Below are 22,949 nucleotides of genomic sequence, written 5' to 3' on the forward strand. Positions count from 1 at the left end.
GGACCTTTGCACTGGCAGTTAGCTGTCCAGGAAAAGCTCTTCCCCAGAGTTCCCCTCACCTTGGTCCTGCGTAGAGGCCCCGGGTTGGAAGGGCTTCCCTGCTGCCGCTTGGAGCAGCACACCACGCCCGTCCCCATTGCTGTTCCCCCCACCCCATGTGCACTTGTCTCGCCTGTTTCCCCATGTGTTTGTCGGCAGCTCCCACGAGGCCATAAGCACAACCCAGGCTTGCTGATGGGCATTTGTATGCTGACGTGCTGAGAGCAGCCTGCTGTGCCCCACGGGCCCCAAGTTCTGCACTCCATCCCCTTGTTGGAGCCCTGGATACAGACATGGGGTGTTCTTGGGGCTGCTGTGGCCACTGCCACGAACCTGGAGGCCGCAGACAACACAGACTGCTTATCTCACAGTCCTGGTTTCCACTGGGTTTCCCTTGAGTCAGGGTGAGGCCAAGCTGTCCCTCCCGGGGCTCCAAGGGAGAATTGGTTCCTTGCCTCTTCCAGCTCCCAAAGACACCCACATTCCTAGCACCTGGCCCTTTCTGTGTCCAGAGCCAGCAGGGTGGCGTCTTCCCATCTCCTTCCACTGGTAAGGACCCTGAGATTACACTGCCCCCTCCCCCAGTCACAGGCCCATCACCAGCTCAGCTGGTTAGCAACCTGAATTCCACTCTGCCACGGAGGGTGACCACTCACAGACTCCTGGGATTGGAGCATGACATCGTTTAGGGCTCTTTGGCTGCTGAACAGAGAGAACCAGGTTGGGATACCCCACTGCATGGACCCCTTTCCCCTTTGCTGCCCGAGGCCTTGGAGCCAGGGCTGTGTGTGGGAGCTCACAACCCTGTGGGGTGCGGTGTGGCGGGTGAGGGGGCCCGTAGACACTTGCCTGTGAGGCAGAGACTCCTCCCCAGGCCCTGATTTTCCCCAGTAGGTCTGTCCTCTGCTGCCTTCCCTGAGGAAGAGCATGCCCTGGCTGAGCCCATAGAAACCAGTCCTACTGCTGGAGTTCAAATCTGAGCTCTGCCGCAGAGCAGCTGCATGGCCCCGGGTGGGTCACTTTTTGTCGGGGCTTCCACTTTCTCATCAACAGTGGGGGTGATGGGGTGTCCTCAAAGGACGGAGGCATGAGGGCCCCACGATTTCAGTTATAGGGCATACTGTGGCGTTCGACAGCAGCTAGTGTCTGCTGTCTGTGGGAGGAGACAGCAGAACTTGGGGGAACAGTGTTCATTTGCCAGGAGAAGGGAGTACGGAGATTTGAAAAATAATTCGAGCAGGACAAAAGGACTTAAGGTCCCCACCGCGAGTGGCACTGTTAGCTGTTTCTTCTGGACCTTTGGAGATTACTGTGTCCTCTGCAAATGTGTCCATTCGTGCATGGGAATCCTGGGGCTGGTCAGCTCCGCTCTCTTGGGATAGCTACGCAGCAGGCTCCCCCAGTGTGGACCTGGCCACTGATTCTCACAGCCTGGAGCAGGTGTTTGCAGGTTCTGACCTGGTGGGTGGAGTGACCCCACCAGAGCTCACCTCCTGGTGCCCCCGAACGTGTGTTCTGCGTGGATTGTCCCACAGCTCGTTTCATGATGGGAAGCTGTACTGCTGGCGTCCTGGGACCCCTGTCTGTACGCTCTGGAATGTGAGAGGCCCACTGCTGCCGCTGCGCCCGGGGGCTACCGCTGTGCCTGGCTCAGTGTCCGCACGTGCGGCGTTCGCAAGCGGCGATGGTTCTCCTGGACCTGCAGTGGGCTTCCTCCCGCGGAGCAGCCTGGAGGCTCTGGCGGCCCGTGCCCGGCAGTAGCCGTTTCCGCTTCCAGTGACTGATAGGACCCTTCCCCACTGTGCGTTCCCGTTTCGCAGACGGTGAAACCGAGCCCCGGGAGGGCGGAGCTTACACCATACGAATGTACGAGCGCTGTCGCTCTTTCCTCGCCGCTCAGTGGCTCAGTTTCCCCCTCTGTAAACCGGACTTGGGAGCCGTGTGTAGCTTGTTGCGAATCGGAGGGGCTCGGGCCCACAAAGCGCTCAGCACAGCGGGTGCTGCGGGCGCTGGCCTCGCGGCGGACAGGGAACATCCAGGCTCCGACCGGCTTGCGGCCCGGAGCGGGCGGATCCGCGCCTCGGGGCTGGATTAGTCGGGCCTGCCCGCGCCCCGCCCCCGCCCCGCCCGCCCGCGCTCTCGCCGCCGCCTGCGCGCCCGCCAGCAGTGCGCCCGCCGCCGCCGCCGCCCTCTCCGGTCCTTGCCGCGCCCGACGGCGCCGGGGGCCCCGCGCACCGCCAGAGCCGCCCAGAGCTCTCCGAGCCGGTGCGCCCGGCATGCGCGTGCCCGGCCCGGGCTCCGGCTAGGCAGGGCACGCCGGGAGAAGGGCCACCTCGACGGCCGGAGGTGGCGGGGGCCCGCGCTCCGCCGCCCGCGTCCATGCCGCCCGGCCCCGGCCCCGGCCCGAGGACGAGCGGCAGTTGCCTGCAGAGCGCGTCAGACCCGGGGCGCCCGCGCGGTGAGTGCGCGCTGGTGGCTCCGGGGAGGGATTCGGGACTTCGGGGGCCGGGGACAAGACAGCAACCGTCCCTTCCAGAGGAGCGGGGCTCAGGAGAGGCCCCCGGCGCTCTGCCCACGCCGTCTCTCCCGGGAGCCAGGCGCGGGGAGACCCCGTGTCTCCGGCTGCGTCCGCGCGGCCCACGTGGCGGCCGGCGGGCGGGGGTGCATCCCTGCGGAGGGTCCCGGGCCTTGGCGGGGGCACTGGGGGGCCCGCGGCAGAGGCGGGGCCGGGCGTCGTGGGGGACGCGCGCTTTTGTTTGTGCCCCGGCGGGGCCTCGGCCACCGCGGTTTCCGGCGCCCTCCGCGCTCACCTGCCCGGAGTTGGAGTTCTTTGTCTGGGGCGGGGCGCGGCGGGCGGAGGCTGTGCCGCGTGTCTGAGCGGAGGCTACCCCGCGGGTCGGGTCCTCGAAGACAAAGCGCGCCGTGACCCCCGCCGGCGGCCGGGATTGTGCACCTCAGGGGAGTTATGGTCGGTCGTGACACACTCCCTACCGGGCGTGCCCTCTCCACCGAGACCATGAACCTGCAGCCCGGGCCCCTCCCACCTGTATTTTCGCCCGGAGTAACCCCTTTCTTCCGTTCCCACGCTGGCTCAGTGCCAGGTTTAGAGATGCTGTGGCTGCCTGGGTCACATCCCACTAGATGGTCTTCGGGAAGTTTTTTGCACAGGTCTGGTGACTGCCCTGGGGCTGCCCACCCGCCTTGGTCAGCTGGCCAGCTCCGGACTCCTGCCCCTGGAAGAGAAGGAGCGGGAGGGACTGTACTGGGCGACCTCCAGAAGAAGCGTCTCTTCGCTTGGCCTGAGAAAGGGGCTGGCACGCGGTCGCCGCCCCGCAGCGGCCTGAAGCAGTCTGAGGGTGCCTGTCCCGTCTGTTCAGAACCTTACCAGATGGGCATGGCTGCGCCTGGCCAGATGTCCAGGCCTCTCACTGTGGTCCAGGAACCTGCTGGGCCCCTTCCCAGGACCCCTGCAGGGACTCAGATCCCTCAACCTCCCCAAGCATACTTTAACTTGGGCCCTCTGTGGCACGGGGGGTGGAGGGGACCGCATGGACCTGGGAAGGTGCCTTCCCTCCTGCCTTTGCCAGGGGGGCATCCAGGGTGGGAGGTAGTGGTGAAGACACTTCCCCCCACCCCCTCCACTGTTCCCCTTGAATTTCCAAGTGCCTGGGGCGCCACCTCCTGGCCCCTACTCAGGGCCCTGGCTTTGAACTAAACGAGCCCGGCCTTAGGTGAACTTGCCCCCCCATCCCCTAGGGCGGGACCAGGAGAAGTTGTGCTGGACAGAACACAGGAATTTTCTCAGTGCTGCTTCTCGGAGTTCCTTCCTGATACCACCTTGTTCAGATGGGAATGCCTCTGCCAGAACAGGGGGCTCGAACGTGGTTGGGGCTTGGGGACACCACCCCCCACCTGCTTCCCTTTACCAGCCCAGACCTCTCCTGGATGGTGATGGCAGCTGGGGTTTTGAGCTCGGATGGTTTGCTCTGCCTAGAGATAAGGAGCCCTCTGGCAGTGGCTCTGAGCTGGGGACCCCCGAGGATGCTCGCGCGTTTAACGCCATCCCTGCGGCGCAGAGGGCCTGTCAGCGCATCCGATGATGAAGACCTCAGGGGGCTGCCTCGTTAGAGGAGGCTGCAGGGCACACAGCTCTTCTCATCTGTGGCAGCACCCACGCGCATCCAGCTGAGCAAGAAGAGCCCTTCAGACCAGGCACCAGGGCCCTGGTACGGGGGTGGGGGAGGGGTCAGGGTCAGGAGCCACGTGGGCCTCCCACAGCCTTGCAGGATGGGGGTAAAGACTGCAGCTGGGGGCACTGGGAAGACGCTGGAGCGCTTGAGTCGGGGGTGACCTGTTGTGATTTGGATTTAAGAGAGACTCTGGGCTTCGTGGGGAATTCATCTGTGGGCACGTTAATGAGCCCAGATAATGACGATCGCAACAGAGCTATCAGGGGCCCCTCCGTGTGGTCCTGGGGTCATGGTGCGGGTCCAATCCAGGAAGGACTGGGGTCCCCGGACGGCCCTTGGGGGGATGACCCATGCGCCATCAGGCATGGGAGTGCAGTGGCCATCGTTTCAGGCAGATTCAGGGCTGTGCTGCTATAGAGCGGACGGGCATGAGCTATCCTCGTCCTGGTCCTAGGGCATCATCACTTTGCAGACAGATGGGGGGGCCTGGCTGTGTCTGGAACCAGAGGCTGGGCTGCAGCGCCCCCTCCCGCTCCAGGGCTGACAGCCCGCCCGCCCCTGCCCCTGCAGACCCCCAGCTCGGGCGTGAGGTGGTGGATTCAGGGACTCTGACAAGCACTACTCACCATGTAGGATGTATCGGGAAGAACAAGCTGACAAGGAAACAAACGTGGGAGAGAAGAGGTCACGGCTGTGGCGCCCCTGTGTGGGAGTGCAGCACGTCCCACCCAGCTGGTAGTGAGTGAGGAGCTGACACACAGCCTCCGCGGTCTGGCAGGCCAGGCAGGGAGGGCCCCTCCATGCACCCGTGGCCACACTCCGTCAGGCACGGGGGAGAGCGGAGTCTATGCAACCCTCTTCCCCGCCTGGAGCGTCCGCGTCTCAGGCCCCCCCGTGGTCTTGCTCACCTGTCAGGGCTCTTTGCCCCGCCTCTACCAGTGCTCTGCAGCCTCCCTTCTGCGGCCCGGGCCCTGGGGCACGGGGCTGTGGTTTGGGGGTTGCTTTACCTCCCTCTTCTTCCTGGTCCCGGCTTTGGGGACATGAGTAGAAAGGACTGACCCCATTCCAGTGTGACTGCGAAGTAGCCCAGCAACAGGCCTGCATCTCTGGCTCCGTTTTTGACATCCCGGGTCGGTCTGACTCGACAGAGGGAGCAACTTCCCCTGCTCCTGACCGCCGGCTCCCACCACACGCCGTTCACTTCCCCACCGATGAGCAGCGTCCGGCCTGGGACACACACAGCCCGGGTCTGCTCCTAGGGTGGGGAGCGCATCTTGTAACCGACTCCCCTGCACCGTAACTGCCCCGTTCAGTAAGGCGCTCATGTTTCAAGTGTGAGGCCTGAGGCACCGTGACCAACCTGTAGGACTACATCCGCCCTCACGGTCCGAGAACGCTTTCATCGCCCTGGAAAGCTCCCTCGTGTTTTCTTTCAATTTGGTATTTATTGTGTAAGATCCACATAACAGAAGTCAGCATCTGGACCATCTCTGCGTGCCCGTGAAGAGCCATTAAGCACGTCCACCCTGCTGTGTGGCTGCCACCTCTGGGACTCTTCCCTGGAAAAGCGACCCCGTCCCTGCTACCCAGCTCCCCCGCCCCAGCCCTGGTGCCCCATCTCTGAGTCTGTCTCCTCAAATAAGTGGGATTCCCCCAGTGTCTGCCCTTCTTCTTCTTCTGGCCTCGTGCTGCGCACCGCGTCCTCGAGGTCTTTCCAGGTAGCAGCAGTCAGGAATTCTTTCCTCTCAGGCTGGGCAGCATGCGTTGTCCGTCTGGACCGTTCTGTTCCGCCGATGGACACAGGCCATCCTGGCTGCTGGGAATGGCGCTGCTGGGTCTGCCAGGGCAGAGACCGGCTGCAGACTCAGCTTCCAGTCTGGGGGAGCATGTGCCCAGGAGTGGGATTGCTGTTCCACGTATTTCCACACTGAGCCCTGTGTGGACCCCTGGGACCCCTGGGACCCCTGGGACCCCTGCCCACAGCGGCTGCACCTCTTACCTTGCGGCCAACGGTGCTCAAGGGCCCTGGCTTCTCTGTGTCCTTGCCAGCGCCTGCTGCTGTCTGGCTTTGGTGGTGGCTGAATCCTTGGGCTGTTTGCTGCACACCACCTGCCCCACCGCCCCATGCCAGCCACTGGCCACTCTCTCCACCGAGAAGTCCAGCAGCAGGACCTCTGCACACATGAGAGGCAGTGGTCCCAGGGCCAGGGGACGTGATGGCTGGAGAGCTCATGGTTTCATTTTGGGGTGATGAAAATGTCCTAAGCCTGGCCAAGGTGACAGTTGCTCACAGCAGCAAAGACCCTAAAACCACAGAATCTTACTCCTTTGACAGATGAATTGTGCAGCATACGAGTTCGAGCTCAGGGAAGCTGGGTTTGTTTATTTGTCAGAGAGAGAGAGCATGTGCACAAGCCGGCAGAGAGGCAGGCAGAGGCAGAGGGAGAAGCAGGCTCCCCACTGAGCAAAGAGCCCGATGTGGGACTCGATCCCAGGACCTGAGCTGAAGGCAGCAGCTTAAGTGACTGAGCCACCCAGACGTCCCAGAAAGCTGTTTTTTTAAAAAGTCAATTAGTGGGGCTCCTGGCTGACTCGGTTGGTGGAGCGTAGGACTATTGATTTTGGGGTTGTGAGTTCGAGCCTCATGTTGGATGTAGAGATTACTTAAAAATAAAACCTTGGGAGAAAAATCAACTAGCCAAAAAAAGTCTACTCAGGGCAGTTTCAGGGAGCTCCTTCCCATGAGCTGTGGCGGGGTCCTCCATGCGGGGCCACTTCCTCACCCTGACATCCGACCATCTTGTGTGCATGTGGGCGTCTCCCCAGGAGAGAGGCTGGTGAGGGGGAGGGTCCATGAGGAACCACCTAGAGCAGAATGCTCTGCTGTGGACGCTGCATCTCGTCCTAGCCATGGTCCCCAGCCGTGTGATTTGGACCAAACTGGAGGGTGCTGTCCTACCGCCGGTTCAGTCCCAGGCTCTGCTCCATCTTCTAGCACCGGGCCCAGTGAGGTCCTTGGGTTCCTGGGGCTGGTCCTGCCGAGGTGCCCCTAAGTTCCGAAGTCCCAGCCCCCCACTGGCAGGGTCACACTGAATAGCCACATCTCTGTTGAGCATCCTCGATTCCAGTTGTGGGTTGAGGGACCTGTGTGCCCACCTGTGTGGCGGCTGTGGGCACAGGAGGACACATTTGCTGGCCGGGCAGCCCTGGCATGCACAAAACCCATCCAGACCTATGTCTGGGGGGGCAGGGTAAGAGCCAAGTTCACCCCTGAGCCCTTCGTCCCCTCTGGTTTCTGACCCTCCTCTCTGTCTTCCAGGCATCTGTGGGCTCCGAGAAGCTTTTTGCCCCAGCAGCCGATAAAGGTAAGCATGTTCCTTGGCCTCACCTCCTGGTCTTTGGGAAAGGATAGGATTTGTTCCAGAAACCATCGTGGGAAGGGACAGCAAGTCTTTTGGGGCAAGAGAGTGGGCTCCAGATTGGGCTCAATCATGGGTCGGTTTCTGGATGCAGAGCCTGAGGCAGGAGTTATGTGCTTTGATTTTCAGACCCCCACCAAAAGCTACAAGGAAAGCAAAAGTCAGGGAGCAAGGTCAGCACTGGAGCAGTGGTTCCCAAAGTGGGGTTCTTGCCCCTTCACTGGGACTGGAAGCAAGGCATGGTCCCAGACCCTCCCCAGGCTCATGGGGTCAGGTGCTCTGGGGACAACTGGCAGCTTGTAGTTTGGCACCTGCTATACCCACGGTGTAGGCTGGCTGCCGCGGCCACCACTACGTACGTGGCTAATGTGGCCTGCACAGCAGCCCTACCCTCTGGCCAATGGCCCCCACACGGGTGGCTTGGCACAGGGACAGAGTGCCAGAAAGCTCTCTTAGCCAGCTCTAGAGAGCAGCTTCCATCCTGCCTACCAGGGTCCCTGGACCCAGCACAGAGAAGGGGCCCTTTTGCTTGGAAGGCTCCGTCCAGGTGGGACTGGACGCAACAGGCTTTGCAGCACAGAAACGTTGGGGCCCACAGTGGCTTGGGAATAGGGCATGGTCTCCCCATGATTCTGGTGGGAAAGCCTCATCCTCAGATTAAAGCATTTCAGCAAAGCATGCACATGCCCAACAGAATCAGGGTAGGGGAGACCAGACCGGTCCTGGGAGGGAGGCACACTCTGCCAGCATTGACCCAGAGTGGAACACAGAACTAGGGTGTTTTCAACCAATAATCACAAACTGGGCAGCTAAAAATGGACGGACACTTACCCTTAACAGTCCAGAGAACAGAAGTCTGAGCTGAAGGTGTTGGCAAGGCCACACTCCAAACACTCCTGGGGAGGTTCCTTCCTTCCTTTTCCATTCCTGAGTGTCCCTGGACTCAGAGCCATGTCCCTCCTACCTCCCCTGGCCTTTTGTCTTAGAAGGATGCCCATCACTGGGTTTAGGGCCCACCCTGTTTCAGACTAGTGTCATCTCAAAATTCTTAGCTTGGTGACATCTGCAAAGACCTTTTTTCCAAATTAGGTGACATTCACAGGTGCTAGGGATTACGATTCAGACACGAATTCTTGGCACAGTTCAGCCCACTGCCCGGTCCACTCACGTGCGCAGGCAGAGCTCAGGAAACCAGTCAGGGCTCTGCAGTGCCCAGGGAGGGTCACAGCAGGGGTGATCACTGGTAGTGCTCCTGCTTCCCCAGTGAGGGGAGAGGCTGCAGGTGGGCTGGGGCCCTGGCGGAACCCAGGTCTGCGCAGCCCACACCTGCCTTTTTCCGTCCTTGGGGCTGCGCGTCCTTCGAGAGGGGCTGGCACAAAGATGGAAGAGAGGCAGGAAGGAGGTCGGAGTGCCAGGCCAGCCCCTTGGCGGCTGTGAGCAAGTGGGTGGAGACGGTGCTGTGATCCATCAGTCCCCGTTCTCATGGTGGGGCGGCAGCCTTCTACCTAGCTCCGTCCCTGAGCAAACAGATGCAGGCTGGTGGCTACAGTGGGAAATGTCACCCTAGAGGAGGCAGAAGGAGCCATTTCCTGCCGCCACCTGTTTCTGCCAGGGGAGGAGACTTCCCAGAGGTTCAGCGGCGTCCCCTGGGTCTCTCTGGCCCCGTCCCACAGCCATGCAGCTGCAGGCTTTTCGCTCCACTCAGCATGGCAAGTTCCTGCATGCGCCCCAGGAGGAAGTGAAATCCGCCAGCAGCCCAAACAGGGTGACCGCAGTCAGGAACCTGGATTCCCACTCCTGGGAAACTCCAGACCAAGCTTCCTCCGGCCCGGACATGTGCCCGCTGCCTAGACACTTCGTGGACAGGAGGGTTTGGGATGAGTCGCTGGGAGGTCAGGGAGTGGGCACACACAGCTCCAAGGGGACCAGTGTCAGCTGGAGCTGCCTGGACAGTGGGTGTTGGGGGGGTTCAATGACGACTTGGATGTTGGCGGGGTGGGGGAGCAGCAGCTTCCTCCCACCACCTCCTGGGAAGGCCAGTCCTCTGGAGAGTCTCCCCCAGGTCATGGGCCCAAAGACGGCTCAGGCCGTGGGTCACCTGGGTGGCTTCAGAAAGAAAGCAGGCCACCAGCGCGCGTGTTGCTCAGTGGCAAGGGCGACAGGTGAAGGTGTGGCCAAGGCGGGATGCAGTGGCTGGAAGGGCCTGTCCACGCAGGCCACGGATTCGAAGCCGCTGCCCTTGGCCTCCCTCCCAGAAAGTGGAGTCGCTGCAGGCTCTCTGGACCCCAGCCCTGGCCCCTGTGGACTGGGCGGTGGTGGGGGGGCTCAGTCGTGGCCGCGACCTCTCTGCTACTGTCCCTGAGTCAGGCCCAGCTCACTCCGGCCCTCTCTCCGCAGGCCCCACGCTGGGCGAGGAGGCTGAGGCCAAGGCCGGGGCGCCGCCCAAAGTCTCGGGCCTGGAGCGCAGCCGTGAGCTGAGCGCTGAGCCGCCCTTCCTGCCCACCGTGCGCAGCCCCGCGCCCTCCGCCGGCCCCGCGCCAGGCGCCCCGGCCAGTCCGCCGGTCAAGAAGGAAGCCCCCGCCCTGCCCCGCCTCACCCCGCAGCCGCCGCCCGCGCCCCCGCAGCCCCGCGCCCCGCTCCCGACGCACGTGCCTCTGCCCCTGGGCGCCTTCGCGGGCCACGGCCAGGCTGCGCACAACGGCCTGCACAGCCTCAGGTGGGAGGGGAGGGGCGGGGCCTGTGAGCGGGGGGGGGGGGGGGCCGGGCGGGGCAGACGCCCCGCCCCTCGGCGCTGAACCCCACTCCCCGCAGCAGGAGCAGCAGCGCCAGCAGCAGCGCCAGCCTCGGGCTCGCGAAGCACGCGTCCCTGTCGCCTCTCGGGCCGGGCCCCCACCTGTCTACCTCACACTTGGCGCTCCGCTCGCAGGCCCAGCACCAGCACCACGCGGCGGCCATGTTCGCTGCCCCCCCGACACTGCCCCCGCCCCCGGCGCTGCCGGCCAACAGCCTGGTCCTCCCAGGACACCCTGCCGGTAGGTACTGACTGGGGCTGGGGTCACTGTCCCTCCGCTCTGTGGTCCTCCCCTCTGGGCAGGTGGGAGGGATGTGGTCTACCCGGGGAGGGGGTGCAAGCACCTGAGGCAAAGACTCCCCCACCTGGTCCCAGACCCCAGGGACTGATGGCACCCCGGCCTCGGGGGCTCCCCACCCCCCCCCACCCCCCGCAGGCTTCCTTTCCCAGGCGGGAGGTCCCACTGCCAGGTGCAGAGGAGGCTCCCTGCCTTCTCCTGGCTTGTGCACCTGTGTGCTGGCGCATGGGTGCCCTGTATGTGCCCATGGAAACACAGACGTGTTCCCTGCTCTTTCTGAGTCCTTGCCAGGCCTCGTCAAGGGGAGGGGACCTGGAGCATCTCCGTTGCCTTGCCGACAAAGGCTTCCAGGGCCTGCTGTGACCCTTGCAGCCTCTCACCCCTAGTGTGTCTGGGACGAGGGCCCCAGGCCCTTTGTGGGGGCGTGCGCAGCTGAGTCCTGGAGCAGGGGGTTTCCGGGTGAACGGCAGCAGCCTGGCTTCTCCCTCCATGCTTGGTTCTGGCAGGTGCCCCTTCAAGGCCGAGTGTGGGGTCATTGAATTCTCCCAGGGGTCTTGTCTCCAAGTTCTTTGTAAAATCCTGAGCAGCCCAGCGCAGGTGCGGGCAGCCCTGTGCCCTGGGATGGGACCAGGTCGCTGGGCTGGGGGGACAGGGGGCACCGGGGCTCACGGTGTTCTCTCTTGCCTTTAGATGCCAGCCTGTTGATCTCATTCAGCCAGCCAATCATGTATTGCCAGCCTCATTCGGGGATTCTGATTGGTACTTGGTCACAGGCTCCTCTCTTACCTCCACCCTGGGGCCCGCACCTAGCGAGCGGCCACCACGGCTTGGCCTGCCGAAACCAGTGCCAGGTGACTATCCGCCTCGCCCCGCCCGGAGCCCACGGCCGACGTGCCTCTCCGTCTCTCTCTCTTTTTCTCTTGTAGATCACGAGCTGCTCAGGCAAGAGCTGAACGCGCGTTTTCTGGTCCAGAGCGCTGAGCGGCCCGGCGCCCCCCTGGGCCCGGGGGCTCTGCTGCGGGCGGAGTTCCACCAGCACCAACACACACACCAGCACACACACCAGCACCAACACACATTTGCCCCCTTCCCCGCGGGGCTGCCCCCGACGCCGCTCCTGCCACCCGCCGCACCCCCGCCGGTGCGTAGGCCCCCCATGTGGGCGGGCGGGCGGGCGGGGCACACAGCAGGCACACGCAGACGCTCTCCGCACGCACGCTGGCCAACGCCGACCCTTTCTGTCCGTCTGTCCATCTGGCCCCTCCTTTTGGTCCTTCTGTGGGTCCCGTCGTGAGGTTCTCTGTCCTGGGCTTGGGCGGGTGCCCCACGTCTGCTCACGGGTGACACGGCCTTGGGGCCAGTCTTAGCCCCACAGGATTTTCAGCATCTCGGTCGGCAGCAGGACAGCAGGTCTGGAGACTGAGACAGGACTGAGGGGGGCGGGAAGCCAGGACTCCCTCCCATGGGCCCTAGGTCGTGGGCCCCCATCTCTTGAGCCAGCTACCTTGTGGGGCGGAGTCTGGCCAGGGCTTTGCTCTGTGAAGGGCCAGGCTGCTGGGGGCCTGGGTACATGTGACCGCCTGACCACCAGCCCTGGGCTCCATGCCCCCCGTGATGACAGCAGCGTTCCCTCCCAGGCATCAGCCAGGACACTTGAATGGCACAGATGGGCCCCTTTGCACTGCCTGCCGTGGGACCGTTAGAACAGGGAGGGGACCCACCCACTCTGTGAGCTGGGCCCCAATGGGCCAGTTCAGGACATTGGGCCAGTGTCCTCAGGGACCCCAGGGGTCAGCTGGCTGCAGGCCACCAGCCACAGGAAGCAGCTTTCTGGGCCTCCACCTGGCCCAACAGGGGTGCGGGTGCTGGGCCCAGTGGAGGGTGTGGGATGGCTCGGGGAGGCCTCACTCTCCGCTTTTTTCTTTTCCAGTTTGATAAGTACGCACCCAAGCTGGACAGCCCCTACTTCCGACATTCCAACGTGAGTGTCCCTCTGGGGTCAGTGGGCTAGAGGTCACGGTTAAAGGGTGGGGCCGCACCTGCCCAGAGACCTTGTCAGGTTCCCTTCCACATAGCACAGGGGCCAGGCCCAGCGTCCACGCCCAGGATGTCCCTGCTCCCAGCCGGGGCCCTGGAACGCTCCCCCTCTTTTTCTTGCAGTTTTTCCCGTCCTTCTCTTCTGCCGTCCCCGGACTGCCCACCTTGCTCCCACACCCAGGCCCCTTTGGGTCCCTACAGGGTGCTTTTCAGCCCAAGGTACCAGCTGCGCCTGGGGTGGGACGGGGTTCAGGGCACATGGGAGCCCTGCTGTGCAGTTGTGTGTGTTGTCATCCTGGTGTTGGTGCGAGCCAGCCATCCCGGGGGGGATGGGGCTGTGCAGCCCCACGGCCAGAGGGGGCTGGGGGCTCCCATACTCCCTGAGGGGCCTCAGCCGGACCCCCAGCCTAGGCAGTGGCCGGGGTTGGTGGGACACCAGGGAGCAGCGGTAGTCAGGTTTCACGGGTCCTTATTCCTCAGGGCATGGGGGGCATCGGGGCAGAGGGGAGGTCTTTGTGGGGTGGTCAATGTGGGGCCATCCGTGTTGCAGGAGGCCCCAGAGAGGAATGGGCCTTTTCCTCTCATCCTCCCCAGAGCAGGGCTGCCTCAGCCCTGTGACCCAGGCGTGTCCTCATCCAGAGCGCCTTCCCACCGTTGCCGAAGTCCTTGGGCAGAGGGTGTGGGAAGCCAGGCCCCCGCGGGTGGCAGGGTGCAGGGCCCCCTGGGGTCCTCTGCCTGGGCCCGGGCTCTGCAGCTCTGTCATATCCTGTTCTCTCCCTTCAGACTTCAAACCCAATCGAGGTAACGGGCCGGGCCAGTGCTGTTCACACCCTCCTCCAGAAAGCCCCTGGGGTAGGTGGCCTCCCTGCCCACCCTTCCCTCCCTGGGGTCACCCAGCTGGCCCAGTCCCCCTCGTGGAGGGTGGTGGCAGCAGCAGGGCCACCCGCAGAGCCGGGACCTCACCCTTCCCTCTCCATTGCTGACAGGTGTCCGACCCCTACCGGACTGCAGTCAGGGTGAGTGTGCAGCACACGCCCGCACATGTGTGCCTGTGTCCTTGGGAGGGAGGCTCATGGCTGGGGAGGATGGCGAGGGCCTCACGGATGGCCCCAGGGGTGCCCAGGACAGCAGGAACCTGGGGAGGCAGCAGGAAGAGGCCCCCCATGAGGCTGAGTGTGTGGCCCGCCCTGTCACAGAAACCTGGGAGGTGGTGTGCGGTGCACGTGCAGATCGCCTGGCAGATCTACCACCATCAGCAGAAGGTCAAGGTGAGCCCATCCCGCGTCCTGCCAGCTGGCAGGTGTCCCCATGCGCTGCTTGTGTTGGCACAGGGGGCAGGGCTGGGGAGGAGTCCAGAGGATGGGGGGTTGCCCAGGAGGCCCCCAGGCAGGGGTTTGGGAGGAGCTGACCCTATTTTGTCCCACCAACATCATTTGAGGCGTCCGCATGATCTTTCCTGCAGGCATTTAGAGAGCACCTGTGGTGTGTGTCTGAGAGGGGCAGGTGGCCCAGGTGGGCCCCCAGGCCATAACCCAGACAATACGGGGAAGAGGCAGCCATAGGCACTCTGGGGACATGCTGTGGGCTGGGGATGCCAGGGAAGGGCAGGCAGAGGCAGGAGAGGCCCTTATCCACACCAGAACGGGGGTAACCTGGGCCTCAGCCCCTAACCCCCAGCCCCAAAGGGTCCTGACCCCGCTGTTGTCATCTCGGGTCACACGCCCCTCCGAGCATGGCTTTCAGAAGTCATCACGCCAGCATGTGCTATGAGAGGTCCACAGGGTCCTAGGACAAAACACCGTGTGTTTCACTCTGCGAATGTTTGAATGTTCGGGTAAGCCGCGGGGGCGGCCCCCACGTGCGCCAGAACACCCCAGTGCAAGGACAGGGCGCCCCAGAGGGTCTGCGCGCCCTTGGCCGCGTATGGTCGTCACAGCGGAGCCACAGGCACATTTGTTTTATGTAATAAACTTAAAGCTAATAGTGAGGCCAGATTCAGTCACCGGAAGCTTGGAGCATATTCAAAACAACAGTACCCGAATTGGCTTTTTCAGTCCCGTTCTGCAAAATCGTAGCACAGGGAAACTTTTACCGACGGAAGCGTGGTGTCTGTCTGCACATGTCCTGACAGCACATGGCTCTCCTTGGTCGGGACGAGGGTCTGGTTCTGCCCCAGCGGGAGGGAGGACGTCGCACGCTGGCGGCCGGTGGCTGGACGTGCTCCATCCCTCTCAGCAGGTGCAGCTGGACCCCCACAAGCTGGAGGTGGGCGCCAAGCTGGACTTGTCTGGCAGACCCCCAGCCCCAGGCGTGTTCACCGGATTCCACTACCCGCAGGACCTGGCCCGGCCCCTCTTCTCCGGCTCAGGTAAGGCGCCCTGTCCAGAGCACAAGGAAGGGGGAGGTCCTGCCTGTTCCCTGGGCTGGGGCTCCGACAGGACAGTTCCAGGCGCATCCGCAGGCTTGTTTCTCCCACGATGCTGCTGGGTCAGTCCCAGCCCCCGTCACCTCTGTGCCAGCACGTGTGACACCCTCCACCCTGGGCCCCCACTCCGCCCTGGAGCTCCCGCCTCTGCTGTCTCCCTGCCCAACCCAAGGTAGGGCAGGAGTCCTCCCTGGGTCTGGCCTGCCCCTCCCCCACTCTAGCCTCTCTCCCGGGAAGGGTTTTGGCGCAGCTCCCCAAGAATCCACACGTCTTTCCGGCACCATCTTGCCATGCTGGGGCTCTGGGACCACCGCCAGGTTCAAGGATCACAGGGAGCCTCCTAGGACTCAGCATAGGTTACCTGCAGGGCCAAGATGCATCCCAGGGAACGGACATAGCAGAGTGGGAGAAAGGGAAAGTCTCGCAGCGGGAGATCAGCAGGAAGTCAGGCACAGGACGGCTGAGGGCTGGCCCGGGGAGGTCCAGGACGCACCCCATTTCCTCGGCAAGGAACCGAGACAACCCGCACCCTGTGCTGTGCTGCTGGGACACTCGCAGACCTGGCACGCAGGGTTCCAGCGGGGAGCGGTCACGTGGCTCCTCTGTCCACACACACCCAAACTGGACTCCCAGAAGGAAAGCAGGCGCCCCGCACGAACCGGTGTCTGTGCAAGGGAGTAAGGTTCATGAGACGCTGCTGTGCAAGGAAGCTGAGAGCCTGAGCCCTGAGTTCCCAGCCTCGTCCGCAGGTGCTCCCGAGGCCAGCCACCTGGGCTGCGGCGCGAGCAGCAGCCCCATCCCTGGAGGGGCCCACTCCTCCCTCCCCAGCTGTCAGGACCAGGGCTCACCTCGGCCCTCCCTGAGCACCCTCCTCCGTGTGCACACACGCTCTCCTTCCCCTGCAGCCCCCTTCGACCAGGCCATGCACCCAGTAAGGGTGGGCCCTGGTAGTGGGCTGGGGTGCTGCGTGTGGACCAGACCGTGCAGGCTGGCCTCCAACAGCGTGACTTGGCCAGTCCCTGGCTTCAGCTCCTAGTTGGCCTCTGGATGGGGGTGTCCCTCAGGATGCAGAGGTCCCCCCCATCTGGCTTCAGTCCGTGGAGTCGGCAGGACGTTTTTTTGCTATGGGGCCCAGGGAGCTGTGGCTTCCTCTGCTGGGCGGAGCCTGGAACCCCGCCCTGCGGTGCCATCCACTCACCCAGACTGGGCCCTGCGGTCACAGACGCAGGTGGCCTGCCCTGCCTGCTGGACATCTCGTCCCGCAGCAGGGCTCAGGCCTGCTCTGGCGTGGCTGTTTCTCCCCACATCTGCGCCGCTGCCCTTCCCGATTCCTCCAGCCAGAAGCCTGCCTGCTGGCTCGCTCTTGTGTGTGCTCTTAAAGCAGCGGGGACATGTTTCCATTAGTGCCAGGCCAAGCTAGTTCTTACTTCCGAAGTTTCCGTTTGATGACTTTGGCCTGTGAGTCCTTCGGGAGAGCAGCTGGTTGTATGCTGGGGAGCCCGCGGAGCCGGGAGTCCGTGTGGGAGCAGCGGTGGGGCTGGCCACAGAGGCCCGTACAAGCATAAACTGTCCGCTGCAGTGTCCCCCCAAGCCGGGGACATGGCGAGATGAATGCGGCCGGCCACTGGTCTGCACCAGGAATCCTCCCTCTACAGTGGCCGGCGTGTGTGGCTACTGGGCCGGACCCCGACCCCACGGCCCCTGCTCGGGGCCCAACTCGGTCGCCCTAGGGGTACTGTCGGGCCAGGCTCCAGCCCAGCCAGGGCTGGACCGTGTGCTGACACCTGTGGGCTGTGGCTGGGGGACGCTGCGGGAGGGGACGCGCTCTCTTCAACAACCCTTCAGTCACCAAGATCGCCTCTTAGCTTCCAGCTGGAAGTTCTGGGGCCGGTGTCTTTGGCGCAGCCTCAAGGCCTGCCTTTACCCCTTGTTCTCTGGGGACCCCAGTGCCTTCATTCCTCCCTCCTCTCCTCGTGAGCTTTCGGTGGGAGATGTAGACAGGCCCCTGAGGAAGCTGGGGTGTCCCCGCTCTAGGAATGACCCACAAACAGGAGGCCCCCGGTCTACCAGGCTCCTGTCAACCTGCTCTCATAGGTGCTGCCCATCCCACTGCCAACCCGTTCGGACCCTCCGCCCATCCTAGCAGCTTCCTGACCACTGGTCACCTGACAGGTAGGTGTGCTCTCCAGTCTCTGAAGTCTGACTGGGGGAGGATGCAGGTGAGCGGGAAGGGGACCCTGAGAAATAGAACAGCCCTCAGACTATGTAGGGGCACCTGCCTTCCTCTGGGGTCACAGGAGGGTCTGGTGTTCAAGTGAAGTCAGGAGGGAGCCCTGGCAGGAGCCGCGAAAAACCCTGAGCCCCGGTTGTCCCCACAGACCCTTTCAGCAGGCCAGGGACCTTCGGGGGCCTGGGGAGCCTGGGCAGCAGCGCCTTCGGAGGCCTGGGGAGCCACACACTGAGTGAGTGACCACCAAGCTTGCTCTCTGCTCTCCCGGCGGCACGCATGGGCTCCTGCTGTGGGTTTGGGCTGCACCCTGACCCTTGGCTGACTGTTACCCTCTGTTACCTCCCTGGGTGCAGGAATGGTGTGCTTCTCCCCAGCAGCCCTGCGGTTCCACGGGGCACCCTCACTCAGGGTGGGGATGCTGTCATGGCCTCACATTCTCACTCTTCTCTAGCTCAGGGCAGCGGCATCTTTGCCCCCAAGGAGAGCTCTGCACTGCATGGCCTGCCCAGCCCCCATGAGGCCTGGAACAGACTGCACCGAGCGCCACCCTCCTTTCCCACACCACCCCCATGGCCTAAGCCTGTGGACCCTGATCGGGTCTCAGCCCTGACCAATCACGACCGAGAGCCGGACAAGGGCAGGGAGGAGCGGTGAGTGGCACCGGCCTCAGCTCTGTGTAGAGATCCCCCTTGCCGTACTCTGGGGGCTGGGCAAGGCCAGTAGAGAGAGAGCCCCATGGAGAACCCCAGGATTGGGGCGGGGGCCACGGAGAGGGCGGATCCAGCCCTGGAGGTGGCCACAGGAAAGGTCAGCTGGGCTCGGTCACCCCAGCGGGGCCTCTGCAGGGAGCCACCTGCATCTTCACAGTGGGGTCTGGCTCTGGGAGGGGCACCTGCAGGAGAGTCCCCTGGCCGGGAGGACTGGGCTGAGGCTGGCCGCCCCTGGGCAGCAGCACCAGGTTGGCGGAGCAGGTGGGAATACTGTCGCAGAGTCCGCAGCAGAGCCTGGAACCTGAGGTGGGTCTGTTGCAGCTGGCCGATGGGGTGGACAGGAGCCGGAGGCCCCCCGCCTCGCCCCTCCTCCTGTTGGGGATCCCCACCCAAGGCCCTGGGGGCCATGCCCTCTTCCTTGTGCCGGACGCGGGGCAAAAGGCTCAGAGGCACACTGCGGTGGGGCCTCCCCAGCATGAACTTGCCTCCGTCCTGCCTCAGGGGTTTCGGGGCTTGGGTCTAGGGAGAGCTCTGGGGTCCCGCTGCAAAGCTGGTTTCCGCCTTTATCAAGGGGAGGAAAGAAACGGGGTGTCGTGGGCTGTGAGGGTGTGGGCTTGTGGCCTGTGTCGACAGGATGCTGAAGGGACCCCCCACAAACGCCCCAAGGATCTGGAGGTCATAGAGGGGGAGCTTGGTAGCAGCACCCTGTTAACGCGAAGCTCCTCTTGACCCCGGGCTGAGTGAAGGTGTCTGTCTTGTCGCTCCCAGGGACCTCCTGGAGAAGACGCGCATGCTGAGCCGGGCCTCGCCCGCAGCCCCTCTGGGCCCCCCACTCAGTAGCTTCCTGCTCCGTGGCCAGAGTGAACCGGGCCGGCCCGGGGGCCCTGCCGAGCGCGAGGCCGAGCCCCGCGTCAAGGAGAGCCGCTCTCCGGCCAAGGAGGACGGCACCAAGCTGGCCACGCGCCCGCTGTCTCCCTACAGCAAGGCGGCCCTGGGCGACAGCCTGCGCCTGGCAGGCCTCCTGGGCCGAGAGCCGGGGAAGCCGCCCGAGGCGCCCGCCGAGCGGCCCCAGGGAGACGTCAAGGTGAAGGAGGAGCGCAGGGAAGACAGTGATGCTCCCGAGCCCCCAGGGGCCGGGCTGCACCCAGCGCCAGAGCGTCCACACGCGCCCCCTGCACCCCTGCAACTCGGGCCCAGCCCGGTGGCCCGCGAGCGCTTGGGCTTCACGTGGGACCCCCTGCGCGACGCCTACCGCGGCCTGGAGCTGCCCCGGCGCGCCCTGCCCGCCTCCGCCCCGGGCCCCGCCACCCTCTTTGAGCCCCCCGAGCGCCCCTACCGCGACCGCGAGCCCCACGACTACAGCCCAGAGCGCCTGCGGGAGGCGCGCCGCGAGGAGCTGGAGCGCGCCCGGGCCGCACACCTGGGTGCCACAGCGCACCTGCCCCCCGCCGCTGCGCACCTGGACAGCGCCGCGCTCCTGCCCGCGCTGGGCTCCCTGCACTACCCACGCCTCGGGCCCGCGGCCGCCGCGCTGCACAACGGGCTCCTGGCGCGGACCCCGCCCGCCGCCGCTGCACTGGGCGCGCCGCCCCCGCTGGTGGCGGCGGGCGGGCCCCCCACGCCCCCGGGGCCGCCGCCGCGCAGCAGGACTACGCCGCTGGGGGGCCACGGGCCCGAGGCGCGTGACTATTCCCCATCCCGCAACCCCCAGGAGGTGGAGGCACGGTAGTCCCCACGGGACCCCGCGCCTGTGTACAGAGACCCTTCCACAAATGCACTGCTGTAAACTTTTCTACGCGGACGTTTCTAGAACCTAAGCACAGCGCCGTCAGCCCTGGGGTGACACTTGCTTAACACCCGAAGTCTGCACAGTCTTTGCTGGGGGTGATCTTTTGTTTTCCGAGCTTGGAATTAGGCTACTGGAGGAGAATTCAAGTTTGTACATCTTTTCCCACAGGTGAGAAGCGTTTTTAATAGATTTGTATTTTTTTCAATTTTGTGCTCTTTAGACATTTAAAAAGAAACAAAGAAACTTTGCTTTTTTATCTTCAGTTCGGATTTGCAATGTAAAGGCCTCAGATCCTGCTCTAGAACCCCAGGACCTTTTGTCTTATTTATGGAGAAAAAAAAAAACGGTCATTTTGTCCAGCGCACTGTGAGGCCCCCACTCAGGGCCCGCCTGGCCCTCCCTTGGTACTTGGAACCGAAGTTACAGATATATATTAAAATAATAATAATACTGTACAAAACTCTTTGCCTTATGCAGAAGCATAAGAAGATTTCTTTTTTGGTTTGTTTTTAAAAAAAAACAAATGAAATATGTAAATAGTCTGTTAATATAAATATATGACGTTATTAAATTCTTAACCTAGGTAGACTTTATAAAAGGCAGTTTCTAGAAATCTCTCTGGCTCTTTGTGTAACCTGGCCACAAGCCCGCTCGCTGTCCATTGGAAGCGCTCAGAAGCTTCACTGCTGCAGATCTTCAACTATGCAAGCGCTCCGAGGTGGGGCGGGGGGGGGGGGCGTCCCTTCCCCGGCGAGCCGGGCCCCGCCCTCTTCGGACCCGCGGCTCTGGCCGCAAGGACAGTTCTGTGGACCCCCGTGCTCGTTGCGTTCTCAGACTCCGTAGCAGTTTTAGGAGTGGAGAGTCTGGAGGTTCACTGCAAACAGGAGTAGTAGCTTCTGTTCACTCTCCGTGCGCAGGCGTCAGCAGATGTCCCCGCGCGCCCCTCCACCCGTGGAGGCCTTGGCATGATCTTTTGGTTTCAGTTTTGCTTTCATAACCACCCGAACGTCCCCCTGTCCCGTCCTCCACGTCCCTCTCTGTTCCCTGGCATCGGCGCCCGTGTCCGCTGTGCTCTCGGGCCTCGTTGGTCGGACCGTCTGCGGCCATCTGCTCTGTTCTGTATTTTCGACCGTGTGTCCCCTGTGGACTCTGGTGGTTTTAAACACTGAGTTCTCTTGTCAATCAATGAAGATAAATACAGTCTTGATTTTGGATCACAAGGTGGTCGGGTGTTGTGTGTGACGTGACAGAGGGTGGTGCTCTGCGCCCCCTGCAGGACGGCCGTGGTGCGGGCCGCAGCTGGGCAGTCCGTACCCCCCGCCCACGTTAAGCAGAGCACCTTCGAGGGCTCGTCCTCGGGCCTCCCGCTCCGCCTGGACCGGCACCCCAGGGCTGTTCCTGCTGCCGGAACGCCCTCGCCCTTTGCCTGCCGCCCCTACCTTGGGCTGCCGTCGGGCTGCCGAGCCTTGTCCTCTCTGTGTGCTGGACGGGGGCTCATATCCGTGCAGGGCCAGTTTCCCACCACCACCCGCCACAGCTCTGGCCTCACACAGAGCCGGGGGAGCCTTTTCTGGAGGCACGGGGACTTGGGGCGGGAGGGCACAGGGACAGAACTGGCCACCTCCATGCTCTGGAGGAGAAGGGCAAAGGGCTGTTCGTTATGCTCGCGCTGTGTGCGCTTCGGTGATGGGGGACCTGAACGGATTCAATGTGTTGGGTGAGTAGCTGGCCCAGAGCTGCCCTGAGCCCAAGAAGGCCTCCCTAGCCCTGTGGAGGGAGGGGGTGCCCCCCAGGGAGCCCACTGTGCCCAGCGGCCCACACTAAGCCCCACCCAGCTGCCAGGGCAGGCCTGGCTGGCCCACCCTCCCCCAGGGCTCTGGGGACCTGCCCGTAGGTGTCGTGGGCCGCTGGATGCCGGTTGGGCCCTCCCCTTGACTGAAACCACCTGGGAGCCCAGGGGCATCCTGTAAAGGAATGAAATGCTTGGGCTAAAGCCAGAGCACCCAGGAGCTCCCAGTCTGCATTGAACCACGGGGTCGGGGGAGCGGCAAATAGTTCTCACTCCCTTCCCAGCAAAGGCCCCCTGCGGGGACGTCCCCCATGGGGGTGGGGGGTGTGTTGGTATCTGCCCTGGGATGCTGTCCCATCCCTGAGGGATATCGTTTTCAAGAGGTCACTTTCCAGGGCGCCTGGGTGGCTCAGTGGGTTAAGCTGCTGCCTTCGGCTCAGGTCACGATCTCAGGGTCCTGGGATTGAGCCCCGCATGGGGCTCTTTGCTCAGCAGGGAGCCTGCTTCCTCTTTCCTCTCTCTCTGCCTGCCTCTCTGCCTACTTGTGATCTCTGTCTGTCAAATAAATAAATAAAATCTTTAAAAAAAAAAAAAAAAGAGGTCACTTTCCCTAATGCAATGCTGTCCTTGGGGAGGACTCATGAGGGAGCAAAGTCCACAGTGAAATTGTGGTCCCTGAGGGGCACTCTGGTGGGCCGTCCTCCCGGGAGCACCTCTGGGACACTCCCCACTAAAGGTCCTAGTCTCCGGGAGTGGCCTGTAAGGGCCTGTGATCTCTAGTGCAGCACCAGGGCCCACACTGATACATCACTCCCTGGGAAGTGTCTGTAAAATCAGAATAAATGGTTGTCAAATAAAAATTTTCTGAAAGGATTAGAAGATAATTCATAAAATTTATAAAATCTCCTAGAAGGCAAAACAGACAGTGAGTTGAGAAATTGAGGAAAAATAAAATACATTGAGGGCCTTCCCAGGACGCCCATCATCTGCCTCAGAGAATTTTCAGGAAAAAAGATCTAACACGAGTGGGGGAGGGGGTATTTAAAGGAAGTGACACGATAAACACCCAGTGGGTCAAGGAAAGACGTTTCCAGACGTGCGTTTATTCCCCCGTCCTCTCTTCAGAGGCCGCTAGAGGAGAAACTCACGTGAACCACGGTCGTAAACCAACAGCAAGACCCCGCACGAGGGGGGCCGTGGAGGGAGACGCAGGGTGGGGTCCCCGCGGCAGG

At 63.1% G+C, this 22,949-nt stretch overlaps 1 protein-coding gene across 6 annotated transcripts in view; it reads left to right on the forward strand.

The window, feature by feature from the left end:
- Positions 1 to 20,541, forward strand: part of FBRSL1 (fibrosin like 1) — a 78,480-nt gene extending 57,939 nt beyond the window's left edge. Inside the window, exons 6-20 of one of the 6 annotated variants that reach the window (XM_044243576.1) lie at positions 7,549 to 7,594; positions 10,046 to 10,364; positions 10,460 to 10,680; positions 11,428 to 11,496; positions 11,664 to 11,878; positions 12,668 to 12,718; positions 12,898 to 12,993; positions 13,558 to 13,626; positions 13,761 to 13,790; positions 13,971 to 14,042; positions 15,010 to 15,142; positions 17,294 to 17,371; positions 17,578 to 17,661; positions 17,881 to 18,079; positions 18,908 to 20,541. In XM_044243576.1, coding sequence (XP_044099511.1) covers positions 7,549 to 7,594; positions 10,046 to 10,364; positions 10,460 to 10,680; positions 11,428 to 11,496; positions 11,664 to 11,878; positions 12,668 to 12,718; positions 12,898 to 12,993; positions 13,558 to 13,626; positions 13,761 to 13,790; positions 13,971 to 14,042; positions 15,010 to 15,142; positions 17,294 to 17,371; positions 17,578 to 17,661; positions 17,881 to 18,079; positions 18,908 to 19,868 — 2,643 coding nt within the window. In that variant the 3' untranslated portion in view covers positions 19,869 to 20,541. Of the gene's footprint in view, positions 1 to 7,548; positions 7,595 to 10,045; positions 10,365 to 10,459; positions 10,681 to 11,427; positions 11,589 to 11,663; positions 11,879 to 12,667; positions 12,719 to 12,897; positions 12,994 to 13,557; positions 13,627 to 13,760; positions 13,791 to 13,970; positions 14,043 to 15,009; positions 15,143 to 17,293; positions 17,372 to 17,577; positions 17,662 to 17,880; positions 18,080 to 18,907 lie in introns of all 6 variants that reach the window. The other 5 variants (XM_044243579.1, XM_044243577.1, XM_044243582.1 and 2 more) reach the window with 5 other exon arrangements.
- Positions 20,542 to 22,949: the final 2,408 nt, after the last annotated feature.

Source organism: Neovison vison, chromosome 3 (assembly GCF_020171115.1).
Source record: "Neovison vison isolate M4711 chromosome 3, ASM_NN_V1, whole genome shotgun sequence".
Taxonomy (NCBI): domain Eukaryota; kingdom Metazoa; phylum Chordata; class Mammalia; order Carnivora; family Mustelidae; genus Neogale; species Neogale vison.